The sequence below is a fragment of the Momordica charantia genome (genome assembly GCF_013281855.1).
Source record: "Momordica charantia cultivar OHB3-1 chromosome 7 unlocalized genomic scaffold, Mcharantia_2.0 BLBB01000007.1, whole genome shotgun sequence".
Lineage (NCBI taxonomy): Eukaryota > Viridiplantae > Streptophyta > Magnoliopsida > Cucurbitales > Cucurbitaceae > Momordica > Momordica charantia.
Genome location: NW_028275165.1, coordinates 16861585 through 16888065, shown reverse-complemented (window position 1 = coordinate 16888065; position 26481 = coordinate 16861585). Strand labels below are relative to the sequence as shown.

Sequence of the window (26481 nt, the reverse complement as noted above, 5' to 3'; positions counted from 1 at the left end):
CCGATTGTATTAAAATATTAAGGGTATGATTGTAAACTACCTGGTTTATTTTTGTAATCTTTCCATAAATTATAATTTCATAAAATCTTAACTCTTTAATTGCTAATTTCAAAAATATTTAATTCTTCTTCATTTTCATCAATTACGTAAATTTAAAGGAAAACCCCCATTTTATCCTCCTTTATAATTTCAAACTATATATATTTCTTGTCTTTCATTTTTTTAATGAACATTTCCAAGTTTATATAAAAATTTTGGAAACAACCAAAATAAGTTTCTGATTTCTTATTCTCGTTTCTAATTTGTGTCAAAACATAAATAAAAATATGGTTCTATCACATCGAGGAATGTTTGGTCATGCAATTCTATTTTTCTTAATTAAAAATGAGGAAACAGAAACAAGAAATAGAACATTACCAAACAAGTCACAGCTATATTCAAGTTGACAAATTAATAAATTAAGGTTGAATTATATAAAATACCTCTTGACCCCAAACTTTCAAACTTTTATTTTTACCTTTAAATTTTAAATTTGTTTCAAAATTAACATTCAGTCAACTTTTCTATTAAAATAAGGACGAAAAAGTGACGTGGCAATTACCTGTAAAATAGTGGTACACATGCCATATGTGGTACCCTCAATTTTATAGTAGGTTTTAAATATGTCCTTTACATTTCAAAACGTTGGAATTATTTCAAAATAATCCAATTAGCTTCGTTCATTAAAATTTAAAATAGAGATGAAAATACAATGAGACTATTGGTTGAAAAATAAAGATTGAACTAATTATTTTACTATTAACTTTTAAGTATAAATTTAGGACTATTTTATTTTAGAGTCACGTGGTTTATTTGATTTTCATTTTACAATGGGAGATGACAAGATAATACAATACTAAAAACTATTTTTTCTTAAGTTCAAGAATTAATATAGACATTTTATAAATTTAAATTTAAGAACCAAGAAGATTATTCTTTTTTAAGAAAATATTTAAAAACTCAAATAGAGCCAAGCAAGAGATCAAAATAATATATATTTAATTTTCATGTGCTAGAATAGATTCAAACAATATTTTTAATTTCCCAGAAATAAGTTATTTGCAAACATGACCCCACAGGTTAAAAATTTTAGGGAAAAAAAAAAACAGGAAAGAGAGAATTTTTGGATAATAAAAGAATGCTAAAGAGAAAGTTTGGTGAGGGTATTATTGTCTTTTCAACAACACAAATTAGAGCCAAGAATCAAGTTAATTAAATAATTGCATTAATCAAAATCAAAATTTATTATTATTATTATTTTTTTTTGAGAAAAATCAAAATCAAATTTTAAAAACCACCTTTTCTACATAAATCACAATTCACAAATTATATTTCACATTCTCCACTGTTGAACTTTTCCTTTAACAGGTTTCCTAAAAAAGAAAAACAAAACTTTTCCTTTAACAGGGATTTTCTTTTTTTTACTTAAAAATAAATATTCTTAGGTGTGAAAATGATCAATAAAATTGGAAATTTTACACGATGACAAATATCTAGCTAGGTTAGGTGTGAAGATGTGAATACACTTATCATACGTATGTTTATTCATGAAAAATGGACTAATATGAATGACCTTGTCAAGATGACTCAATAATTTTAAAAGTAAATGCAAATGTCTCAATCTTATTAAGTATTTATTGCCTATCAGGGAGGGTTCGACGTGATAGCGTGATTAATCAATATCTCTATTAAATTGTAAAAAAATAATTGAAAAAATATAGAAAATGTTGACAAAGGTAAAACGTTATTTACTAATTCATATAACTATTTATGAAATTATCATTTTTTTTAATTTATCAGAAATATCCATGAACATTTATATTTTATTGATATTTCTATCGATCTTTCCATAAAATTGAGATCCACGCTATTTAAATCCATCGTTACAGTTTTATTTTAAAAAGGTAAATTGAATTTATCACTAATTTAGAATACCTTTGAAATCTTACTTAGTTTTTCTTTAGTTCAACTTTTAATATTAAGGAAGGTATTATGGACGATGGAATCAACCTATCACATGACCTTATTGCCTAGAAAGACCAAACATGATTTACCCTCGATTGACTCGACAAAATCCTTATTGCCTAGAAAGACCAAACATGATTTACCCTCGATTGACTCGACAAAATCCCAATTTTGCATAGACCGTAAGCATATAGATTCTATAGGCATAAAATCAGGATAATATTTTCCAAAATTCTCTATAAAATGCAAGATCCAGCGTAATTGTTACTAAGTTCAGTCTGACATCATCTCACATCAAGTACTAAATTAAGTTTCAACTAACCCGACCTTCAACTTGGATTTGATACCAACACGTCACCTCATTCAAAATCATGGAATAATGAGCGTCTTATCAAGTAAACTATATATATTGGGACTGATTATAGTTTTTCATACTTATCACAAACACAATTTTAAAAAATTATTATTAAAAATGTTAAAAGTGAACTATATATGATAATAATGTTCTAGGTGGGCAGATGAGAGAGAGAATGCATCTTTAACCCATTAGGATGCAACATGTCCACTAGGATGCAACATTTGTGCAACCATAATTAATAATTGTTTAACCTTATATATATAGAAATATATACATATATACATTATAAATAATAATACTAATGATAATTGCTATAGGTGGACCAAACACACCATGTTGACATTTAAATCTGAATTTGTTGACTCAAATTTTAAATATATATATATGAGAAAAAAAGAAAGAATATCTACTATAGGACTGGTATTTGAGGAACACATCAGTTAAATGTCGTGTTTGGAAACAAATGAGACATTGTTGTTCTTGTAGTTCTCAAATTAATGAAGTGACCCGAGGGAAGGAAGTTTTGATTCCTCTCGTTAAATCAAGTCTTCACAACGTATCCTATTACTAAAAAGCACCCAAAAAAGTTGAAGAAACGATCTCAAAGATACAACTACAGTTCACTAGTAAGCATTGGAAGCAGGTGCTTGAATGACTCTTTGAACGGAATGACCTAATACAAAAACTAGTAGCCATAAAAACTGACAAGATGGGAATCAAAGAAAATTGAGCTAAATGTGATAAGTCTGTTCATTTTACCATAAATGTAAAAAGAAGGTAAGAAAATTGATAGTATAATTAAGTAAGTATATAAAGTTCATCGACTACGATTAAAACCTAAATCTAGAAATTAAAATTTCTAACTTTAGCATGGTTTCAACTGGTTCAATCAAAAGATTAGAAGTTTAAATCTTCATCCTCATGTGTTTTTTACATCTATAAAATAAAATAACTTTGACTAATATCTTTCAATTTTCAAGTGAGATAAATACTTTAATTTTTAATATATTATCATTAAATATCAAATTCTAGTGAACATTCAACAAAAACTTACTAATTTAAATGTGCCCAGCTCGTAAAGACATGTTAACATAAATGGGCCTGTAACCACTGGTTACCGGGCCTTGGTAATGAACTCGGCCCCATTTAATCTAACTAAAGAGGCTTTTTATTTGGGATAACAACGGACCATTTAAAATAGTCCATTTCAAAAGATGGTCAAACAACTCTAAATTTTGAATAATGACCAACGTAAAAATAGAAAAATCTCTATTAATTTTTTAGTATAAATTGTAGGATAATTCAAATATTTTCAAAATATTACCTAACTCAAATATTTTCCCAATCAATTTTCAAATAATTATACTAACGAATCTATAAAAAAGTATAATTCATTAAACAATAAAATAATTATCGAAAATGATACTAAAAATCTTAAAGAATATATAATAAACGTCAATAAAAACAAAATGTAATTAGAAACACAAATATAGTTAGAAACAGAAATACTGAAACCCAAAACAAATAGATGAACATGGAACAGAGGAACAAATAACAAATACGGCGAACAGGAACAAATAACAAATACGGCGAACAGGAACAAATAACAAATACGGCGAACAGGAACAAATAACAAATACGGCGAACAGAGGAACAAATAACAAATATGGCGAACAGAGGAACAAATAACAAATACAGGACGAACAGATGAACAAATAACAAATACAGCGAACAGAGGGACGACAAATAACAAATACGGCGAACAGAGAACAAATAACAAATACGACGAACAGAGAACAAATAACAAATACGACGAACAGATGATCAAATAACAAATACGAAAAAAAATATAAAAAGTACTCTACCTACGCAATCTGTAGAAACTCAACATATAGGCTTCTTTCTCCTCCGCTACCCACCGCTCCACTTGCAACAAGCTCTATCACTCACCCCGTTGCCCCACCGTTGTTCCCTCGACTAATAAGGTCTTCTTTCTTCCTTGTTGAATTTCTATTGTCTCCCTTACTCCCCTCTCCCCGACTTTGATAGTCTCTCATCATGATTTTCGATGTCTCCAGTGAATTTTGTCCCACGTATATATTAAAGAATAATGGTTAAAAAAAAAAAACTAGAATCAATGTGGGATAGAATCTAGGAAAGATATGGAAGTTATGATATTTAATTTTAAAAATAATAATCAAATAAAAAGGGTAGAAATGTCAAAATCAAACCTAATACGAATTGACATTTTTCATTATCAAATATCAATTAGCCATTTTTCAGATTGTAATCCTAGCCAATCGCATCTTTCTCGTAACAGAACAGCAAGAAAAGACTTTGACTACTTGCTTCGGACTCTTAAAATCTTGAGAGCAAACTTCATTTAGGAGAATTAATATTGGAGGGTGTGAATCTGATCCGTTGTTGTTCTGTACTTGGTTCGGCCTCCTTTCGATTTTAATCCTAGTTAGGAAAATAGAACGAGTCCAAATCAATGGTCATCAATGAATCATTTTTTATGGACGTTGCACATAACACACATCAAATCGATTCAAGGCTTAGCACTAATGGAAGTAGCCATATTCTCCTAATAGCGAAGGAAAATGCGATACATAACAACAGTATTAGTAATTGAGATTGTTGTTATAATTAACATATAGGTTTTAACTTTGTAATCTAAAACATTTTAAAAATGATTAACCATATTTTAAAGATTGTCAATGCCTTTATTATTTTGAGTCTTGGGCAGTGTTTAAAGAGATTCCTTCCCCTATATAATCCCTTCTTTTTTTTTTTTTTTCTCTTTTATCTCTTTTTCTCACTTTCTTCTTCTGCCCAATGACCATATCATAAAAGAGCCTACATCAGATTCTCAACCCATTAACCCAAAAAAAAAAAAAAGGTTCAATTTTTTAATCCAAATTAAACCCTCCCTCTTCAATTTTGAATCAATCATGAGTCACATATGCTTTGAAGATTGGGTAAAAAAAAAAGGTAAAATACTGGCTGCTTAACAATCTTTGTCCTCACAACTCACTATTTATTTATTTTTTAAAGAAGTTGATGTTTTTAAGTTTGTTTTTTAGTTGTCAAATATTTAATCTCAAATGAATTACTCCTATATACATATATTTAATTAAATTTTTTATTTATTTTGAGTATACGGATCCATTCTAGAAAATCAAAATTTTCACTTTGAATTCTGAACCTCAACATCATGCTACTCATGGTCTCTCTCTCAAAAAGTGAATGAGTGAATGGGCTCTTTTTCTTAATAGTAAAGGCTCCAAAATGGGGAATTCAAAGGGTACCACCAAAATAAAATAAAATAAAAGAAAAGAAAAAAGCAAGAGAGAGAGAGAGAGAAGAAAAGGCTATAGGACTAAAAAAACAAGCACAAATCAAAGGCCCCCAAAACACAAAACCCAAAAGAAACAAAGAGAGAAGGGTGTGTGAGACCCTCAAGTTCCCCAAAAGAACCAAAAAAAAAAAAAACAGAAAAAATTGATCATCATATGATCATGAGAAGAAGTTCAAATCTTCAATTTCACTCCTCAAATTACAAAACCCTCCTCTCCTCCTCCCTCTTTTTCCTCCTCTTTTTGAGCAACAATTCCTCCTCCTCCTCCTCCTCCATCTTCTCCCATGGCTTCCCCATCAAAGCCCATGTCTTCATCTATGCAGGCTGTTCCAATGAAAAATTCCAACCCAATTCCCCCTTTGAGTCAAATTACAATTCTCTCCTCTCCTCCCTTGTTTCCTCATCTTCCCAAATGACCTACAACTCCTTTGCCATTGGAAATGACTCCTCCACAATCTCCCCTCCTCCTGAGGCTGCCATTTTTGGGCTCTACCAATGCAGAGGGGACTTAGCCACAGCTGACTGCTCAAAGTGCATCAAAATTGCTGCCACCCAAATCCACTTGGCCTGCCCTTCTTCCTATGGGGCATCCCTTCAATTGGAGGGCTGCTTTCTGAGGTATGAGCACTTTGATTTCTTGGGCAAGTTGGACACCAGTGTGAGGTTCAGGAAGTGCAGCCCGAGCTCGAGCAACGACGTCGAGTTCTTTCGGCGCCGGGACGACGTGCTCGCCGATATGCAGGCCGGGGCCGGGGCCGGGGCGGGCTTTCGGGTTAGTAGTTCAGGGCTGGTTCAGGGGTTTGCTCAGTGTTTAGGGGATTTGAGTGCACAGGATTGTGGCTCTTGCCTTGGTGATGCTGTTGGGAAGTTGAAGAGTTTGTGTGGATCTGCTGGTGCTGCTGATGCCTTCTTGGGACAGTGCTATGCTCGCTATTGGGCTTCTGGGTTTTACCCTAATTCTTCTGGTAAGCAAAAAACTATAACCAAAGTACCCTAATTTCTCTTTTCTCTCTCTGTCTTTTTTTCTTGCTTTCCAAAACCCTAGTTCTCTACTCGCATGAGCAAATTACTGCTATATTATTAGTGATCTTTTTTTCGTTGTCATAAGACTAATGGGGGATGGAGAGAGGTCTTTTTTTGGGGTGTTTGGCTCACGAGTTAGATTTGTTTAACCCGAGTCGAAAAGTAGTAAAGTCTGTCTTTTGGTACGGGTTAATCAAATAACTTATTATCCTAATATTACAAATTAGGCTTGTCTTTTTAGTTTTATTTTGTCGTCAACTTAATGGTAAGTATTTTTTTGGAGAGGGTTTGGCTCGTGGGTTAGATTAGTGTTAAGAAGTTGAGTAATTTATCTATGTTTGTAAGTTCGGTTATTTCAGATTAATTATAGATTTGTTGGTCTTTTGAGCTAGATAAACCTATATGTTAAATGTGTTTATGAAACTCGTACTAATTTTTAAAATCAAAAACTTATAAATCAGCAAACACACAATTACCTAATTCTTCATAAAATCCCGAACGTAGATGACACAAATCTAGATGAGTTTGAAAAACCAAAAACTAAAAACAAAATTAGGGTTCGTTAAGTTTTTCTTTTTGGGTTCAAACAACATTTATACCTTTCATTTCAAAGTGGTCATGTCTATAAAGATGACAATAATGTTCTAGAGGGGTTAAAAAGAGTTCAAAGTTTACAAGTTAAGGGACAACAAGGTAATTCTTTTAATAAAGTAAAGCATTTAGGGTATTTCCCACTTTAATTTGCTTTCTTTTTAGGCATTTTCCATTGCTGCTGTTCCCCTACTTATTCCTACTAACCTCTACTTTTTTTTTCTTCTTTATATGTTACTTTTTCACTACTAAAACACTATTTTAAAAAGTTTATTTTTTCTATGTTCTCTCTTAATTCCAAATCTTGATAAAACTATTGGGTTGATTAAAAAAAAAGTGCCTTTTGCACTATTGGATTTATAAATCATTAGGTCAATAATATGCCACTTTAGCAATGGTTAATTACTTAATCATTTAGCCAATTTCCATTCTAATGATATCTCCTCCATATTTTGGCTCCAAAAAGCTCCCACTTACAACAAAAAGGTGTCACAAACCAAGCAAAAAGGCAAAGTTGGGATTTAGGAACCATCCTCTCAATATTCCATTAAGTGAAAGATCTGGATCCACATTTGATAACGTTTTCGTTTCTTGTTTTTTAATAGAGAAAAGTAACGGAAATGGCGAATTCTCTTTTTATTTTCTATACTTGTAATTTGAGAACGTTTTTAAACACGAAAAAATAATGAACAATTACCGAACTCGCACATGTTGCTCAAACCACGAACGTTAGCGTTTTCCAACCATATATACCTCAAAGTAGTGTTCTTTTAGTGGGGGAACTTTTCCTTTTTGCACACCAATTCTAAGCCACAAAGTTTTTAAAAAAGGACCACATTTGCTTTGTATACATTCAGATGCACTCTGATCTCTACCTCTCAACTTAAAATTACAATTTCACTTCACAAAAAGCATAAATTCTCATTCCATTTTCTTTTGGTTTGTTTGGGCATTTAGATTCTCCGAGCGACGACCAAGCCGGGAAGACCGTCGCGATCATCATCGGTGTCGTCGCCGCTCTAGCCATCCTTGTCGTTCTCCTCTCAGTCTGCAGAAGAGCAATGGGTACGTAAAATCAATACTCTCTCGAGCTCATGCCAGGTCGCAAATAGGTTTTTTAGACTAAATATATGTTTTAGTCCCCAGTGGTCGAGTGTTTTTTCAATCTAGTGATCTCTATTGTTTAAAAAGTTTCAATTCCGTCTCTTACATATTGTCAACATTTTTCAATTGTATCATATTCGTTGTGAATATTAAGATTGACTGATAAAAGCTTATAACATCATTACGATAGTGAGATTGACATAAATATACAGGAGAGGAATTAAGCTACCTTTGAGAGAAAAAAAGGTCGAAATTTCTGAGGAATCAGAAACTTTCTTCTAAGTTTCTTCTCTTAGAGATAGTCTAATTTCTCCTCTAATTTTATGTATTAACTCACTAATTACTTCTTACCATGTAAACTCATCAACAGTCAATTTTAACCTTCACCAACGAAAATGATATAACTGAAAAATGTTAAGACGTACGTAAATGACGGAATTGGAACTTCTTAAACAACATAAACTAAATTAAAAGAAAAAAAACACTCAATTAACATTGGTGGAAACATATATTTAGCTTTCTTTTCTCTAATTTATTATAGTTTTATAAGTTATGGTTGTTTGTGAAATGCAGCAAGCTAAGAGGAAGAGAGAGAGAGAGGGAGAGAGAATTGTGATCTTTTGCTTTAATGGAGAATATAATGAAGAGAGAGAAATGAAAGTTTCCCACAAAATGTTTTGTTGAAATATTCTTGTGATGACACTCTTATCCTCAACCCTTTTGGGATTGTTTTTTTTTTCTCAATTTTTAAATATATATTATATTATATTATTAGTTGAAAGAAAAAAGCAAGTAGCACTCTCTAAATACCATCAAACTTGAAAAGGGCACTGTCACAACAAAAAAAAAAAAAAAAAAAAAGTCTTGGAAAGAACTTCTGATTCCCTTAACAAAAACCCTACCAACCCCTTTGTTTATTTGTTTTTTTTATATATATGTAAATGTTTTTTTTGGGTCAATTTAGACACTCACTCGCACCGATTAATCTTACAAAACAATCGCATGATGTATAATATTTGTCGCGAAAACTTGCAAGATGTTTAGTATTTTATCTTGGGGTTGGTTTGTACGTATAATTCGTCCTAATTTTAGAAAAATATTTAAATAAAAATCATGTAAAATCATCGATTAACTCAAAAGCTTAAGCTAATAGTTATGATATTAGATATCTTAAATACTTCTCTCCCTTACTTGTGGGTTTGAAATTTTGTACAGGCCCCAGTAAGTACTAATCGTTACCAAATGGAGAGGGAAAAAAATGATATTTCGATGTTCAAACATAGGATCTTCTACACTGAGATACCACTTCTGCTCGGATATCATCAATCAACTTAAAAGCTTAAGTTGGTGGGTTCGTCTGGTAAATTTAATTTTTTTATAGACACTAATAACATTAAAAATTCAAAATTAAAATGATCCTAATGGAGTCTAGTTTGTATTATTCTACCCATCCTACGTTGTTTGATCTTGTCTTTTGAGAAACTCAGATGTTCAAACATGGGAAATGTTGTTTCTAGAAAAGTCATAATTGGATTTATTTGGATATATATAAGATAGATGAAAACAAAATATTTCTCCTAATTAAAACAAACATGATATAGAGAGACTATATTTGTAATATTTTCTTTTTAAATTAAGACAAATATAAATAGGTCATGTACAATAATATTTTAATATTACTTAGAGTTGTGTTTCAGACAACATCACTCTCATTTCTATTTCATTTCTATTGATCATGTTTGATAAATTGAAAATAAATTTGATTTTAGGAAGTCTAAAATCACTTTAAATTGATTTTCAAGGTATCATTTGTATGCTGATTTTGAAAAATCAATTATATTAAATCTCTTTTTTTTCAAAATCATGAATTCTACCATCACTCTCAAACACACTTGTAGTATATTTTAATTCATTAGAAATTGTATGCGAAAAACCCCAAAAACAGAAGTAAAAAATGAAATATTATTCTAAATATATTACAGGATAAGGGTCAAACCGTTTTGAGACTTTCCTACGAATAGAATCATTTGACGATACCAAAGATGTATTTTCTTATCAGAGAGGGACCCCAATGGAAGCGGGATATTTTCCAAGAGAGCCAAGCCAGAGCCTCAATAAGAAGACTACGTTTTAGAAAAGATGAAAGGGTGGAGATCCTATGTGACATTAAGAGATTCTTCAGATGTTCGAAGGTTAATGTGATGTGACAAATTAGGAAGCTGAATAACATCGGTACATACTAACAAAAATACGAATGGCAATCTATTAATTAAAAATTATATATAATAATATAATTTTTAAAATTCACATTAAGTTTTTAAAATTCACGTTTGATCAATTGAAAAATTGATTCTAGGAAGTTTACAACCTCACTTTAAATAATTTTTAAGTTATCACTTCTATGCTGATTTTGAAAAATCAATTATATTTAAATCTCTCTTTTTCAAAATCACTCATTCTACCATCACTCTCAAACGCATTCATAGTATAATCTAGAGATTAAAGAAAAAAACCCAAAATTTCAAAAGCAAAAGCGAAAATACTATTCTAAATATATTATGGAACAAGGGTTGTCCTAGCGTTTCGAGACTTTCCTACGAATAGAATCATTTGACAATACCAACGATGTATTTCCTAATTAAAGAGGGACTCCAATAGAAGCGAAGCTTTTTTCAAGAGTTCGAAGGCTAATGTGACACTGACAAAGTAGGAAGCTGAATAACAACGATACATACTAACAAAATTCCGAATGGCAATCTACTAATTAAAAAATATATATAGCAATAAAATTTTTAAAACTCACATTAAGTTTTATTATTATTATTATTTAGATGTAAGATTTATTAATTTAACGTGAAACAAATGGTAATTCAAATTTTCTGTACTCAAAAAAAAAAAAGATCAAACTTTCTAAATGAAATTTGTAGATAAAGCTGTAAGCATGTAAAATAGAAAAAGGAAGGGGAAAAAAATCCGAATGGTAATCTACTAATAAAAAAAATAATTAATAATAGAATTTTCAAAATTCAAATTAAGATTTATTATTTTATTATTTTGAGAACTTAAGATTTCTTAATTTAACGTCAAACAAATGGTAATTCAAATTTTCTTAAATGAAATTTGTAGGAAAAAAATGGAAAAAGGGAAAATAACTACAACAAACGCGCCAGGTAGGGGTCGAACCTACGACTTTCTGCTTAGGAAACAGACGCTCTATCCACTGAGCTACAGGCGCTTTTTGCTTATTTTAAATTATATATAATATATAATGTTGTTTTATAATAATTTGAATTACCTAACTATTTTACTTTAGAATAATGCAACAATTTAAGTCTTTAACGTTAGAAATTTAATTTATCACCAATGCATTTCAAATAGGCAAATAATTATACTATCTTTAATTTTGGACATTAAAACTAGTTCGTTAACTGTTCGTGATCTTGTTTCTCATTTTTAATAAACGTTTCTTTTTCAAAAATATAAATAAAAATTGTTTTATATTTTTGACTTGTAAAATGCCTAAAAATATTTTAAAAAGTTTGAATATTTAATTAAAAAAATTAAATTTCATATAAAAATATATAATTTAAAATTTCGGAGAGGGAGAAATAATTACCGAATGTAGTTATTTTTTTCACTTGCAAAGAAGAAGAAACAAAAAATAAAATAGTCCACTTTGATTCCATGTGCAAGTTTTTTTAATAAAAAAGTTTTATGAAAATTTTAACTTAAAAACTTAATCCTTACATTTTAAAAATATAAATATTAAATCTTTGTAAATTAAAAAAAAATATATATATATATATATAAACAAAACACTCTGTTAAATAATGTTTCAATTTCTTATTTTTGTTTCCTCCTTTTTAATAGAGAAATTAAAAATGGAATAGTACAACTCCCAATACTCATGAATTTAAGAATGATAAAAATAATATTTTTATTTATATTTTGAAACAAATTGATAACCAGAGTCATTCTTTGATAAATAATCACTATAAGTCAAAACCCGCTTGGATCACATCTAGACGATTTCAGTATTCAATCTAATAAAAACAAGAAACTTGATTTTTGTTGTTTCCAAAATATTTCTAAAAAGAAGGAAAAAACAAGAAACATATTTACTTGTTAAAAACTTAGATTTCTTAATAAAATTGAAAACAAAAAACAATAACATTATCAAATTGGTCAAAAAAGAAAACGAAAAAAAGGAAAAAGAAAAAGAGAGAAAAAAACTAAAATCGAATGACTAGTAGCATATTTTAACAAAAAAAAATAAATTGATTTTGGTTCTCTGTCTCCTCCAATCTTACAATATTTTAATCTCAACTTAGAGTCAACTTGATATCATTTTTTAAATTGCATTTTCATCAACCGAACGTTTCAAAATTGGTGAGCAATTAAAACAAAAACTTTAAATAAAGTAAAGTTACAATTGTAACAAGTTGGGTACAATTAACTTTATAATTAATTTTCTTGAATTATATAAAAAAGGATAATTTAGAAAAATTACACACAAAAATACCATAACATTAACCCAACAAAATCCAAATATACTTTAAACACATCTCATAAAATACATACTTTTTCTCCTAAGCAAAACTTAACACTCACTGAGTTCATTTCTGGTCAGGGCATACCAGGAAAGGAGGAAGATTGAGGAAGAATGTCAGCAGTTGCCGGGTCTTGTCGAGCTATCAGAATCCCGTTGACTCGACTAACGATGAATAGGAAGCGTTTTCATCCGTAGCTGTAGATAGATTCTTGACTTCCTTCTCTGGCTGCACTGTGTGAGTTTTGGGATGTAGATCAGTTTCTATACCAGCAATGTCAGAGAGTTCTTGCCTTTGGAGTTTTGCATTTTCAATGTCTCCTTCCCAGCAAGTGTTGGACACTATTTCAAGTGCTTGCTCGATCTTATTTTCAGGCACAAGATCCCCATTTTGTAGGAGGACAAGGTAAACTTGTTCCGCTGAAGCTTTTCGGATCTGAGTTCAAAAGAATCACATCGAAATCAGCTGTTGATAGAAAACGTTTAAATCAAGTATAATCCTATCGCCCCATTTCTAGGAACAGCAGATCACCCTAAAGAATCACCGAAGTAAAGTACACCCTATATACTGCTCTAAGAGCCAACCTAGCATAGCTCAACAATCGAGGCTGTACTGACCTTCCTTATAAGTAAAGGTTTGAAGCTATGCTCTAAAAGGTTAAATTACAAGTTTAGTCAATAAGACATTGAATTTTAGAAAGTGTCTAATGGATTTATGAACTTTCCATTTTGTGTCTAATAGGAACCCGATCTTTCAATTTTGCGTTTAATAGATCCATGAATTTTTTAAAATGTCTGATAAGTCAAGGATCTATCATATCCAAAATTGAAAGTTTAGAAACTTATTAGACACTTTAAAGTCCAGACACCAGTTAAACACAAAATTGAAAGTTCACGGACTCGATACAAAATTACTTATTAGACACCTTTTAAAGTTTAAGAACCTATTAGAAACAAACATTAAGGCTTAGGGGCTAACCTTGTCATTTAACCAAAATAATAATACATGCTATTCTAGAAAAGGAAAGAGGATAACAATACAAAGACATGTTTATGCTGCACTGCTACCATAAATAAATGGGATTCAGACCTTAGGGTATCGATGACTAAGGAAAGCGAGAAGCTGACAGAAAGCTCGAGCATTAACAGATTCTGAAAGTGAAGCAATATAACCAAGTATAGCAATTCCAGCATATAACTTGGAGAAATCTTTTGACCCCTTCAACTCAATCTCCAAGGAATCCAAAACGCCATAACAAAAGCTTGATGTGTGAACCTAGAAATTAGATCCCGTTGGTCAATTAGCAACAGTTGAGGAGACAGAGAAATTATTTATTAGTCTAAAAGGCAAATGGCCGTGTAAATGTTATCTTCACAATGGAACGTATGGAGAATGTTATCTTCACAATGGAACGCATGCATACTGCACTGAGAGAAGCAAGTATGATATTTTCAAAAATTTATTGTGCAAAACTTGGAAGGAGGAATGTTTATAATCAATAAACTCCAATCCACTTTCAAGACAAGAATTTAACAATCCACTGAGAACGCTAAATTTATCATCCATTTAGTAACGTTTCTATTTCTTATTTCTCATCTCCAATTTTTGAAAAACACAAGTATTTGGTAACTATTATTGTTTCTCGTTTCTATTTTTTAAGAAACGTTTTCAAAATTGTCTACAGATTTTAAAAGCAACGAATTCAAGTATCTTGTTTTTTGTTTCTTATTCCCATTTTTAGTTGTTTCCAAAACATAAATAAAAACATTATTTTATCATTATTTGACTTTGTAATAAATATAACATAAAAATTTTGAATATTTAATTTAAAAAATTAAATTTTTAAATTTAAAACTTTAGACAACGAGAAACAAAAAATGGTTACAACACATGCTTCTATTTCTTTTTTCAATAAAATAATAATAATAATATAAGAAACAGTTACCAAATGTATTTCTGTTTTCATTTAATTTAAAAAGAAGAAACAAGAAACAAGAAATAAAAATGTTACCAAACCCGCCCTTAATAATTAAGAAAATATGGATATCTGCCTTCTAGCAGCTGGTTGTAGATAAATTTGATCAATTATATTTACAAAGCAAATAAGCCATTACTTTCCACTTTTTGGGGCCCAAGGATGTTCTAATAACATGTTAAACAAGAAATGCTTTTGTACCCACCAGAATGTGGCAACAAATACCAGTTAAGTCAATTAAGATAATGGTGATGACAGTACACTAATGCAGACATTATGATCTCCAAAAATAAAGAAGAAAAGATTTTCACACGAGCATGAAGATGAGAAGGCAATGAAGATTAGAAAGATGAAAATAACGGACCTCAATGTTCAATAATATCCTTCTGCTGAAAAGAATCTCAATGGTCTGAGATAGAGAACAGAACATAAAAAATTAGGAACTCTAATAGCAAGGAAAACAAATCAAACTTTGATGGATATCTTGAATGAAGAGTGGTCGAGCGAGGCAGAAGCCAGGAATGCATATAAATACAATGAAAAGGCAATAGCATAATCTGAATTAAGCAAATGCAACAAGAGGATATAAATAAAACAAGAATACAGAAAGGAAAATCAATACTTCCATACTTCCATACTTCCAGATTCCTTCATACGATGTAATATTCTCAACTCATCGCCACTCCACGTTGGGCAAAAATTTTGAAGAATGGAACCATACTAATCGCCAAAATTCCTTGACACAAGTGGCTTGTTCTTTTTCCAAAATTAGAGAAATAAAGGTGTCAATAATGTTACTTTTGTTCCTACAAGTTCTAACTTTTCTATAAAAAAAAAATCCGGTTCATTACTTCATGTATTTTTCATAGAAGAGAAAGCAGATACCGGTGGAAGACAGATCTCTTGATGCTTTTTCCCCTTATAGATGCATAGCTCTGGAGTACAAAGTGAAGGCGTTATTTTATTATTACTGCATTTTTTGTTGCTTTCCATTCAGGATTCTTTTGGTGGTCACCTCTTGTTATGGGACCTTGTTTATAGAACGTTTAAGAGAAGGGGGAAAAAGAAATTTTTTATTATGCTATCTCGCAATCTCTAAGGACGTCTTTTTTTTTTTTTTTTGCAACCTCCCTTGGCCCTTAGGTTCAGAGGATACCTAATCTTCGGCATCCTTTTTTTTAACTTCCATTTCTATTAATATAATGTTTCTTTATCAAAATAATAATATGATAATAATGAAAAGGTAAACTTTTTTTAGATCTCATATCTAGCGTTGAGTAATTGTATAAATTTTTTTGTATTTGGGTTTGATATTTTGACTTATCCTCCTTCCATTACCTTTGTAATATCAATTTCCTATCACAGAGTTTCAATTCTTTGAGAACAAAAAAATAATGCGCTTCAATGAACTACAGAACCAAATATCCTCCATGTTGGCAAATCAGTAATATATTAAAGTTCTTTAGCAGGATTGTTGACGTAAATTACCTTGAAAGTTGGTATAATGACTCTGTCGCGTCTCTTGTAACTTTGAAGGATCCAAAGAAGATCTGTAAATAACATAGCCTTCCTGGAACTTTTATCCTGGTCTCCAATTGCATCTCCTTCAAGATACTCCATCAAAGCTGACATTGATACCTTGCTCAATGAATCTTGCATACCACCAATAGAGATGACTAACCCAGACATTACAGTTTTACTATAACAACCAAATCGCAGCAGCTGTACGAAACGTGGATATGTAACTGCAGGTACCTACAAGAAAGTTGATCATGCACAATGTCAGAAAGCAAGGAATAAAAAACAAATGGATCTTCAGGAACAATTGATCGGAACTCACCCCCCATTTCATATCTGGATCTTCAGGAACAATTTCTTCCAAAATTTCCCGGAAAGGTATGTGTGGAACATGGATACTCTTGTTGTATAATATCTGTCGGAGAACAGTCGCTGCTGCTTCTCTTAACTTATCCAGCTTCTCTACAGCTTGTTTGCAAATTCCTCCCACTAAACTGGTAGCCATTGTCGAATCAAAGAAGGAATTCGTTTGGTCTTTCTCAGCCATCTCCCAATGAGGTGACTCTGGTTCAGAACCAACTCCATTTAATCTTTTAGTGAAGCCATTAGAATCCCTCGCACAAAGAATATATGTACACCTCTCAAGACCATTCATAGCAGCCTCTCGCACCCAAGAACCAACATCACCTCTGTTATCAACAGAGTAGTCATCAAGAGCTTTAAATAAACTTGCCATCACTTCATCCTTGATTAGTTGTAACAATGGTATGTCATCCTCATTCGAGCATTCTCTTCCCTGAACTAAAGTCTCACATACTGAAACAAGTCCTCTGACAGCATTCACTCGTGCTTCAGCATCTCTGTCATCAGGGTTATCCTGCAAAGCCACGCAAAACATTGACAGAGGGAAACTACATTTTTGCCAAAAAAAAAAAAAGGCGAAGATTTCTCTTTCCCATTTTTTAGATGAGAATGTAGCTTTTCACAGCACCTCAATTGCACATGAGCAACAAAGTTTCAGAAGCACATCTTTCCACCTGTTGGCCAAAAATTCATAAGGCAAAATGCTTAATGCTAGAGCAGATCCTCTTCTTACGGCCACGTTGGGATCACTCAACTGTTCCAAGTATTTTGCAGTTATATTCCCAGACTTGCCTGCATCTGCAGCAGCTAGATATGCTGGCACAAATGGTTTCAGAGATTTAACAGCAGCATTCTGCAGACCATTATCAAATAACTTCTTCTCAACATAATCGAATAAAGATAAATTACAAAAATCAACAAGCAAGCATTTCGCAGATTATAAACAAATCACCTGAATCTGAGAATTTGGATGTCTCAAATTCTCATTAAGAGTATCAAGCAATGCTCGCTTCGTCTTTTCCAGCAATGGCAAATGAGATGAGGAAATACACTCGATGAAACGAGAGACAGCTGCACGCATTATCTCTCCTCCTTTTCCACGATATAGTCGTGCTTTTTCAATAGCAGGAACAATGCTAGCCACACGTTTCTGTATATCTGTAAAAAAGCAGTTGACATGATCTATCGGTCAATGTAAAATCGCTTTCATTAAGAGAAAGGAAAGTACAAACAAAAGAGATCCCTAAGAAAACATTGTCGGAGATCAAATATAGGAGCCACCAAAAACAAATTACAAGAAAGATCTTCAATTGTTTGTGAAAAAAATAAAAAATAAAAAGCCACATTATAACTGGTATTTTGAACGCAAGGGAAGCATTAAAGTGCACAAAACTTAAAACTCCTCCAAAGATCCCTCTCTACACCCTCCAACACCCCAGTAAGGCAAATTTCGACCAATTGGAAATTATCACTAATAGCTATGACTTGGAAAACTTGAAATGAACAGGAGAATGGAAGATACAGTTGGATAAATTAATTTAGAGATACTGTTGTCGTGATTGGAAATATCAAATTTTAGAGGGGAGGGTGCATAGAGTCGCCTTGTCCATGTGTATCATGAAAACATAAAATTATGCATTTGAGTCAAAGTATGATGCTTTAGCATGAAAGAGTTGGTTTAGCAAGAGAGGGAAACAAATTATACCAACCAGAGGAAAGAATATGTCCACATTGATGTAATGATAAAACAACTTCACCGACTGCCAATGTTGCACCATGGCGCGTGCACAAATCAGATGAGAGAGTACAAGGAATTAACTTCTCTACAACATAGCTTGCAAAACATTCTGGATCATATTTTACAAGGGCAGAAAGGGCATCTGCAGCAAGTTCTCTCAAGCCTTTATCCTGAAACATGTAAACCATGAGTAATAAGCCATTAAAATAACCCACCAAAAAAAACAGGGAAAACACATCACAAGACATGATGCTTAAGAGAAATTGAACTTGTCATTTTATGAGTAACAAGTGCAAAAATATTTTAGACAAAATTAAATTTTGTGTTCGATGCTTATCAATCGCGAGGTTTGGACAGAGTGGTAAAAATCCCTCAATTCCAAAACTAATAAGTGCCAAAAACCTGAAAGTTTAAATATATCATCAGTTGCCTGAAAATTATATGTTGTAGAGACAAGTGTGGTCCCAACTTCAGACCATTGACTGTAAAAAAGTGAAAGATCTTCTGGTTAACAAATCAATGAAATTAAGAATAAGCTAAAGTACTATAACTAGGAAAAGAGCAGCCAAATGTGATTAAACTTCTTTCAAATATTTTCTCTCTTCTCAGTCCATCCACTTCCAACTACTTGTACTTGTTATCTTGATTCAAATCTCCACAGCCAAAAGATGAATGTCTTCAAAATGTGCACAGGCGCATGATATTGTAATCAACGCTAATCATGTAATGTCTAGTGCAACTCTTGAACAATAGCAGTTAAAGAAATTAAACATTTTCGAACTATTATGCATCTATGTTCTTTTACGGTTCTACCAGATTCTAACCACCCACAACAGAATAGAAAGTCAGAATTTTTATATATTGTCGTGTGCCAAAGCTGAAAATGCATATTCAGAAATCAGATCATCGCAATGCACCTAAAGTCCAAGGAAACATAATCTCAATGAAGCACATGACCCGTACAAAAAATCATAATCAAAGAGAAGCATCCAGAATATGATGGCAGATTCACAGTAAAACGAGAGATGCAAAAGAATCCACTTCAAAATAAAATTTACAAAAAGGTCTGCTCGTTCTTTTCCATGGATGAGAAACTGAAATTTCATAAAAGAATAAAAACAAAAAAAAGAGAAAAAAGGTATGCTGGAAAAATTAAGGAATACCCAATGACATATTTTGTTGCACAGCAGTTCATCAATAAATGGAAGAAGATACCCCTCGTATTGAGCTATAGACACAGCAACTTTCAGGTATGAAGTTACTCGAGACGCAAGTGAAAAATAGTCGGCAGTATTCACTATATCAATGCCATGTGGATAACTCCCTTGTCTCCCAACATTTTCCTGAAAAGCTGCTGCAGCTGCTCTTCTACAATTGACCTAAGCATCACAATTTAAAAACTTTGGCAATTAAAAAATAAAATTGAAACAAACAATTACACAGGTAGGCAGTAATAAAAAATCTACAGTTTAACACCTCACGATCATAACAGGCAACCGTTAGAAGATGAGGAGCAAGTTGTTTCAAAATCTCTCTCATGTCTGTGTGATGATAGGCACGGCCAAAAGCCCAACAAACATAAGCTGCAGCATCACGTACATGAGAACCAACACTATGTGGACCTCTTCGAACATCATAATGTAATGCCTGTCAAGAAGTTTAAACCTTCATCAGTAATAAACTAGCAAGAAAATGTTTCATAAAGTTGCTTCATCTCCCAGGCTCTTGATTCTTGAAACAGAAGATAAGCATATAAGATTTTTTTTATAAGAGGAAGCACATAAATCAAAATAGTATCAAGATTGGGCAGTCTGGATATCATATAATCAATACAAGCATTATGACCGAGCATATAAATAAAAAGTGGGTAATAAAGCAAAAAAAGAATAGCAACCTTGTCAAAAGCTTTTAAGCATTTATATGTGGTGATTAATTCTAAGGGTTCTATGGTGAAAAATGTGCAATATTATGCTAACCTTAAATTTCTTGGTATTGACCCAACCTCTCTTTGCTAACTTTTCCCTATATTGAATGACCTGCTTGATGATAAACATTTGACCATAAGCAGCTGCTGGGTCATCTTTGTTCCCTGGCCATAATGAAAAGGACTAGAGGAGGTGGCTGATGGAAAGTAAAATCGTTGTTCCCTGGCCTTTTAACATCAGAAGAAGCTAGTCCTAGAGCCTTGGTGAGACTACTTGAAATTCCAAAAGCCCTACGAAGATCAAAGTTTTTACATGAACTCTCTTCTTGGGTGGTTTAAACACTTCAGAAAAGATACGGAAGAGGAACTCTTTGAGCTTCCTCTAACCTTCGAGGTAAAAAAAATGAAGAAAATAGCAATCACCTTTTCACCGACTGTGAATACACACAGATTCTGGAATCTGTTGCTGAATTCCTACCAACTCTACCTACAGTATCCCTACACAATAAAAGAGTTCCCGTTCACCATCCTTTTGGCTCCTATTCTCAAGGGCAAAGCTGAATCCTCTGAATCAACCCATTCTTTCTAATCTATGGGAGCTGTGGTTGAAAAGGAATTGACGACTATTTCAAAATAAGGAAAGGACTTTGGTCACTCTTGGGATGCTGTAATCATATTTTCTAATCTGAATCTCTTATCAAAGGTTTTTGTAATTATTCTCTTTCTTTATTTCTTATCAATTGGAGAACCATTTTTGTATTCTCCTTAGTTCAGAGTGGATGCCTTGTCTCCTTGTAGTTTGTACGCTTTCTCCCTCTTTATGAAAGGTCTTTGTTTCTTATCCCAAAGGAAAATGATAGAGAAACTGTAATTGATGGATGGATAAAATACAACCTTCACAACGATAGGTACAACTTGAGGAAGACTATAAGGTAAGAGCAATCCTCTGCGAGCCAACTCAGCCAGCGCCAAGCAACCTCCATGCCATGAACCATCACCCTGAGAAATTACAGCATCACACAAGTATGCACCTCAATATCTGTAAATCAGTCAGATCATAACCAACACAAACAGCTCCAAAAATTCTAACATAACCACACTATGATTTTGTTTCTTTGCATATCGGGGTGGGGGTGGGAGTGGAAGTGGGGGAGGGCATTACAAGAAATGATGCATATGCAGCATACCTCCCCTGGGGAAAATAGTTCCAAAACGGATGACAAAACCTCTTCTGAAAGTGCAGACGTAAGACGAGAAGTTACACGACCTAAACCTTTTGCAGCTGACCATCGAACAACAGTGTCCTGGGGTAGCATGCAACATCAATAACATCAATGGTAAAAAGTAAAACTAGTAAGTTAAACCATGATGCAGACTAGCAGAAAAGAGCAATAAATTCTATGAATATGAATTATCCATCATTGACATGATGAGGGCCTAAATGGCTAGTCCTTGAAGCCTCCAAAAATAAGTTGAGGGTCATATCTCAATAGAATAGCACTTGTGTTGAATACATCATGCTCATTCCTCATGTCTTATCCATGATCTGGAGTTTTATGCCTCCTAGTCCTAGTTACTAGAATTCGAAAATTTAAAGATGGAGGCAAAAATTGATATAAACAACAGCAAAACAGGCTAAAAATGATAACTATTACCATCATCAAACCTCTAAGTTTAGGGGCCCATTCATATATATAACACAGTCTAACTCGGCAATAAAAAGAAGCCAAATGCAAAGCACTAATAAAACAATGAGCTTACAGTAGCATATATGAATTATCCATCAACTGTGAGAGCCCCGACAAATGATTCTTTCATGGATTTTTTTTTCCTTTTAAGTTGCATTGGAAATGATTTGCATCAATTAACTCCCAAGATGGAAAAAGGAGAATGGAGAAATAATAATATTCCCAAAGACGAAATAGACAACGAGGCCCGAGGTATGTGGTAAGTTGAACTTAAATCAGGTTAAAGTATCAATAGAAAAGAGAAGCAAGAAGGCCTATCAAACAATCCAAGTTTTCATCACCTGTATGAGTTGCATCAGAAATTCTTTGCATCAATTAACTCCCAAGATAATTTATGCACGCTTAGAGAAAAAGCTGGAGAAATCTAAAGCTAATCTAATTATATTTCCAGAGATGAAAGAGACAACAAGGCCTATGATGTGTAGTATACTTAAATCACGTTAAGTTATCTATAGAAAACAGACATACCGTATCTTTCAATCCAGAGAGCAACATCTCAATAATCTCTTCTATAATTTCAGGAACATCCATATCTTCATCTTCCAAGCTGGTGGAGGTTTGACAGACATGAGACAGCTCAACAGCATGAACAGGACTGCATTTATGTGTTCCTACGGACACAGTAGCAGAAATACTGTCACCAAGGGAGCTGGTTCTACTCTGGGTCATATAACATAACATAAGGAATTCGTTAAAGTACTTAAAATTATAGATACTACAAGCTAACAACCAATTTAAGAACCTCCAAAAGAAGAAAGCCATATGACTAGACTAAAAAGAAGTTAAAAAATCAAACTGGAAAACTTAATACACAAAAACATGCAATTGCCTTAACATAATCCAAACCAAAATAATCCTGCATAACACTCGTCAGTAGGAGCATTTATCAGGACTGCAGGAATAGGTATGCAACGGTCAAGTTTTACCCAAGGTTAAGGGACATCGTTTGTCTTTCCTTTTTTACTCATTGGAAGATATTGGAATTTAGGAGGCTGGTGTTGCCGAGAGCTTCTATAATCTCTCCTAAAAATACCAAGATCAAGAGTTATCTCCCAAAAATAAACCTAAATACATAAAGCTTAACCTGGCAACCTCACAACAATTGACCCCAACATCTAGGTTTGTAGCCCTACTAACTTTTTAACAAGACCAACTAAAAGAGACGAAGAACCTTGCTCAAATGAGAAAAATAATTCTCAAACCGTAAGGGAAACATTGCCATCCATTTTATCATCTTTATCTTCCCCACAGAATGATATTTTGGCCATGTCCATCCATTCCCCCCCCCCCCCCCCCAAAAAAAAAAAACAAAAAAACAAAAAACATGAAGCTGATAAGTTATAACATATCTTCCAATAAAATAGTATGAAGTATTTGATTTCTTAAATAACATAAAATGAAACTACACCTGGTTAGTTGTAAACTCTAATGAAAATAAGAAACACTAATTGGATTAACACACACCAATTCATAAAAGATATTTAAGGTCTTTACATTGTCATACAAAGTGAGAAATTGGAGTAACAGAATTCCATTACTGACCACATAATGCCAAGAAGCTGCCCGATGAGGCAGGCAAGTAAGCCCGATGCGCTGAGTTAATTTCAACAAATATTTACGAAGTAATGGACTCCGAACAGCAGTGTTGGACTTGATTAACGTTGAGGTGTCATTCCAAACTTGAGGTACCACATCAATCAAAAGTTTTCTATCACCCACCTGTATTTGATAAATAAAACATAAGAGAGCTAAATCCCTAGATAGATGATTTGAAACGATTATGAAATTTGAAAATCCAAAACAATGTAGAGTACAAGATCTATAACTTGCTTCCAATCAAAGTGTGATAATTGGAACAAAGCTAGAATAATCATAAGTCTCTTCATATGATTGTTAAAGCTATCTCATGAATTCTTGAGCCCTTTTCCATCCCCCATACAAAGCCAATCCATCAACAGGGATAAAAACAACATAAATGAATGATGGAATTAGGAGGATCAATTATTTTCTTTATAATGAAAAATACAAAGAAAATGATAAAAAAAAATAAATTCCAACAACATAACAAGCACCCTGAGTGCAAAGATTACAAAATCTACTTGGGGAAGGACAAACATTACCATCTAGATGGACTAATTATTATATACTTTCACTAGATTGGTTAAGTTCAGTCTTGTATTTTTAGATTTTCAAGAAACAAAAACACAACTTATCTTCTTGATTACTGATCATTTTCTGTTATTAAAATGTATATCCTAAGTAATATGGACTTGAAACAAAAGAAATGAAAACCTTGAAAATGGAAGCTAGCGCTCCTGCAGCACCAAGCAACCGAAAGTGGTCCATGATATCATTTGTTGTAGCAGATAAGGCCTCGTGTGTCCATTCAATAAAGCTGTCATCAGCAGATAAGCCTAGTAAGCACACTATAGTTTCAGTCTGAACTAAATAAAAGGGAGCCACTTTTGCATATACACTCGTAGATTATGTAACTAAGCGTAGCCTTATACAAGATCAGAATTTCCAGACACTAAAATCTTAACCTTGGTAGAACTCCTCATAATTTATATCTGAAATAACAAGAAATCAATAAATAGATAAAAATCAAAATGAAACTTGCACCCAATTTTCAGGTCATCTTGGATTAAGAAATGCATAAACAAGTTGTAGTATAAGCAGTACGACAACTTATGAAGAGAACCCATGAATTTTGTTTGATCCGACGATATAATCAAAATGTAAAAGGCAAATTCCATATAGAATGTGGTACTATCCATCTGTAATGAAGATATTCAAACTGGATAACCTGATTCAACATCAAAATTAAATTCCATAATTTCAGAAATTTGTTAAACCTGATAAAGGCCTTTGGCATATCTGGACGTGTTAAAAGCCTCGCAAGCAACAATCCAGCCATTGTTCGCATAGGCCCGGCACTTGAAAGGTAATCCTTACAGAAGCTTATTATTCTCAACACCAATGGAGACGGTTCAAATTTACCTAAACTATTGGTGTTGGACAAGCTCGAATCCACAGTGGAAATATCAAAAGGAACCAACACAAGTATTGAAAGCCACAGAAGGATCACACACTGAGCCTCCATCTCTCCAGTACTTTCCTGTCGCAATGTGGTCACCGAGTTTGTATTTTGACACCTCTCCAAGAGAGACACAGCAAGTTCCAAATCAGAGACCTGATGTGGGAAGAACCTGATGACAGCTTTGTATCCACAGACCGTAACCAACGTATAGATAACAATGCATATCGGCTTTATTACTTCAATTAATCTGTCGGAAGCTACACCAAGTTCCATTGTTTTTGAACAAACTAGAGACATCAAAGGGGAGACTATGCTCTCCAAATAGGGCTCTACCAATTGACCCTGCTCTTGATACTTGTCCATCTGTATAAGAAGGTAACTTTCAAGAACAAACTAGAAACATTCATTGCACAAAAATTGAGACTCTATTCAATTTCAAACGTACGAAGGAAACACTTCAGAAAGAAAACACGCATATTTTCAACAGCTTACTTGTCCACAAAAAGATCCCAGTATACATCTCTACTAGAAATCCTACCCACCTCACTATGACAAGGTCGCAGCTGGTTCTCAATCAACATCATCCAAATTTTAACCAATGATTTATTTTCCATTCCGGAAACATATATTCTTGTAATTTAAACAGATCTCATAATCTCCACACTTGGATCAAGTCATGAACTTAAAGGCAATTGGTCCTTTAATTCCCACAAAAAAAAAAAAAAAAACCGGATTAGTTACACCTCAATCCATACGCACTCCACTTGCAAATTAAACATCAATTTCCAGACAAACGCTAAACAACCACCAAGTCGCTCAAAATTCCCCAAACGAAACTTTTCAATCCGCAAATGCGGCACGCGATCCGTACACACAATGGAAAAGAGTAGGCGAGAGATTACAATGGATCGGATCTTGTGGACGGATGAGATATCGGAGACGCATCCATTGGAAAGAATATCGTGGAGAATAGAGTCGACGAGCTTCCATTCTTGAAGGAAGTACTTGTGGATAACTCTCTCCTTGGACTCGCGCTCGTCATCGTCGTCGTATGTTTTTGTTCCGTCAAACTCCTTCGTTGGGGCTGCTCCGATTGTTGCCGCCATGGCCACAGAAGCAGAAGCTCGAGTTCCCGCCCGCTTCACTGAGCTCTCAGAAAATGTAACTTGAAAATCTAGTCGCAC

The 26481-nt window shown here is 33.0% G+C and overlaps 2 protein-coding genes and 1 non-coding gene across 6 annotated transcripts; 1 reads left to right on the top strand and 2 right to left on the bottom strand.

Moving 5' to 3' along the window:
- Positions 1–5739: 5739 nt before the first annotated feature.
- PDLP8 (plasmodesmata-located protein 8) lies at positions 5740–10668 on the top strand. 4 transcript variants are annotated; one of them, XR_002603019.2, is made up of 4 exons: positions 5740–6688; positions 8295–8402; positions 9657–9801; positions 10501–10668. XR_002603019.2 is itself a non-coding variant. In XM_022300019.2 (3 exons), exons 1-3 carry the CDS (start codon positions 5878–5880, stop codon positions 9671–9673), a joined length of 936 nt encoding a protein of 311 aa, XP_022155711.1. In that variant the 5' UTR covers positions 5740–5877; the 3' UTR covers positions 9674–9993. The 4 variants fall into 4 exon arrangements, 3 of the variants coding, with proteins under 3 accessions (XP_022155711.1, XP_087982344.1, XP_022155713.1); XM_022300019.2 differs by lacking the exon at positions 10501–10668 and having other exon boundaries at positions 9657–9993; XM_022300021.2 differs by lacking the exons at positions 9657–9801; positions 10501–10668 and adding an exon at positions 9015–9207 and having other exon boundaries at positions 5741–6688.
- A 935-nt stretch (positions 10669–11603) lies between these two features.
- TRNAR-CCU (transfer RNA arginine (anticodon CCU)) lies at positions 11604–11676 on the bottom strand. Its single transcript has one exon. It is a non-coding gene; the product is annotated as a tRNA-Arg (tRNA).
- A 1212-nt stretch (positions 11677–12888) lies between these two features.
- On the bottom strand, positions 12889–26476 carry TTN1 (ARM repeat superfamily protein). The gene is made up of 17 exons (XM_022300037.2): positions 26200–26476; positions 25113–25660; positions 24550–24652; positions 23800–23976; positions 22726–22917; positions 21697–21813; positions 21404–21508; positions 20062–20232; positions 19749–19964; positions 18557–18755; positions 17800–18005; positions 17476–17700; positions 16807–17361; positions 16455–16721; positions 15331–15375; positions 14081–14266; positions 12889–13426 (listed from the first exon to the last, which is right to left on the bottom strand). The coding sequence occupies exons 1-17, from the start codon at positions 26401–26403 to the stop codon at positions 13136–13138; spliced, it is 3807 nt and encodes a 1268-aa protein (XP_022155729.1). The 5' UTR covers positions 26404–26476; the 3' UTR covers positions 12889–13135.
- Between the last annotated feature and the right edge of the window lie 5 nt (positions 26477–26481).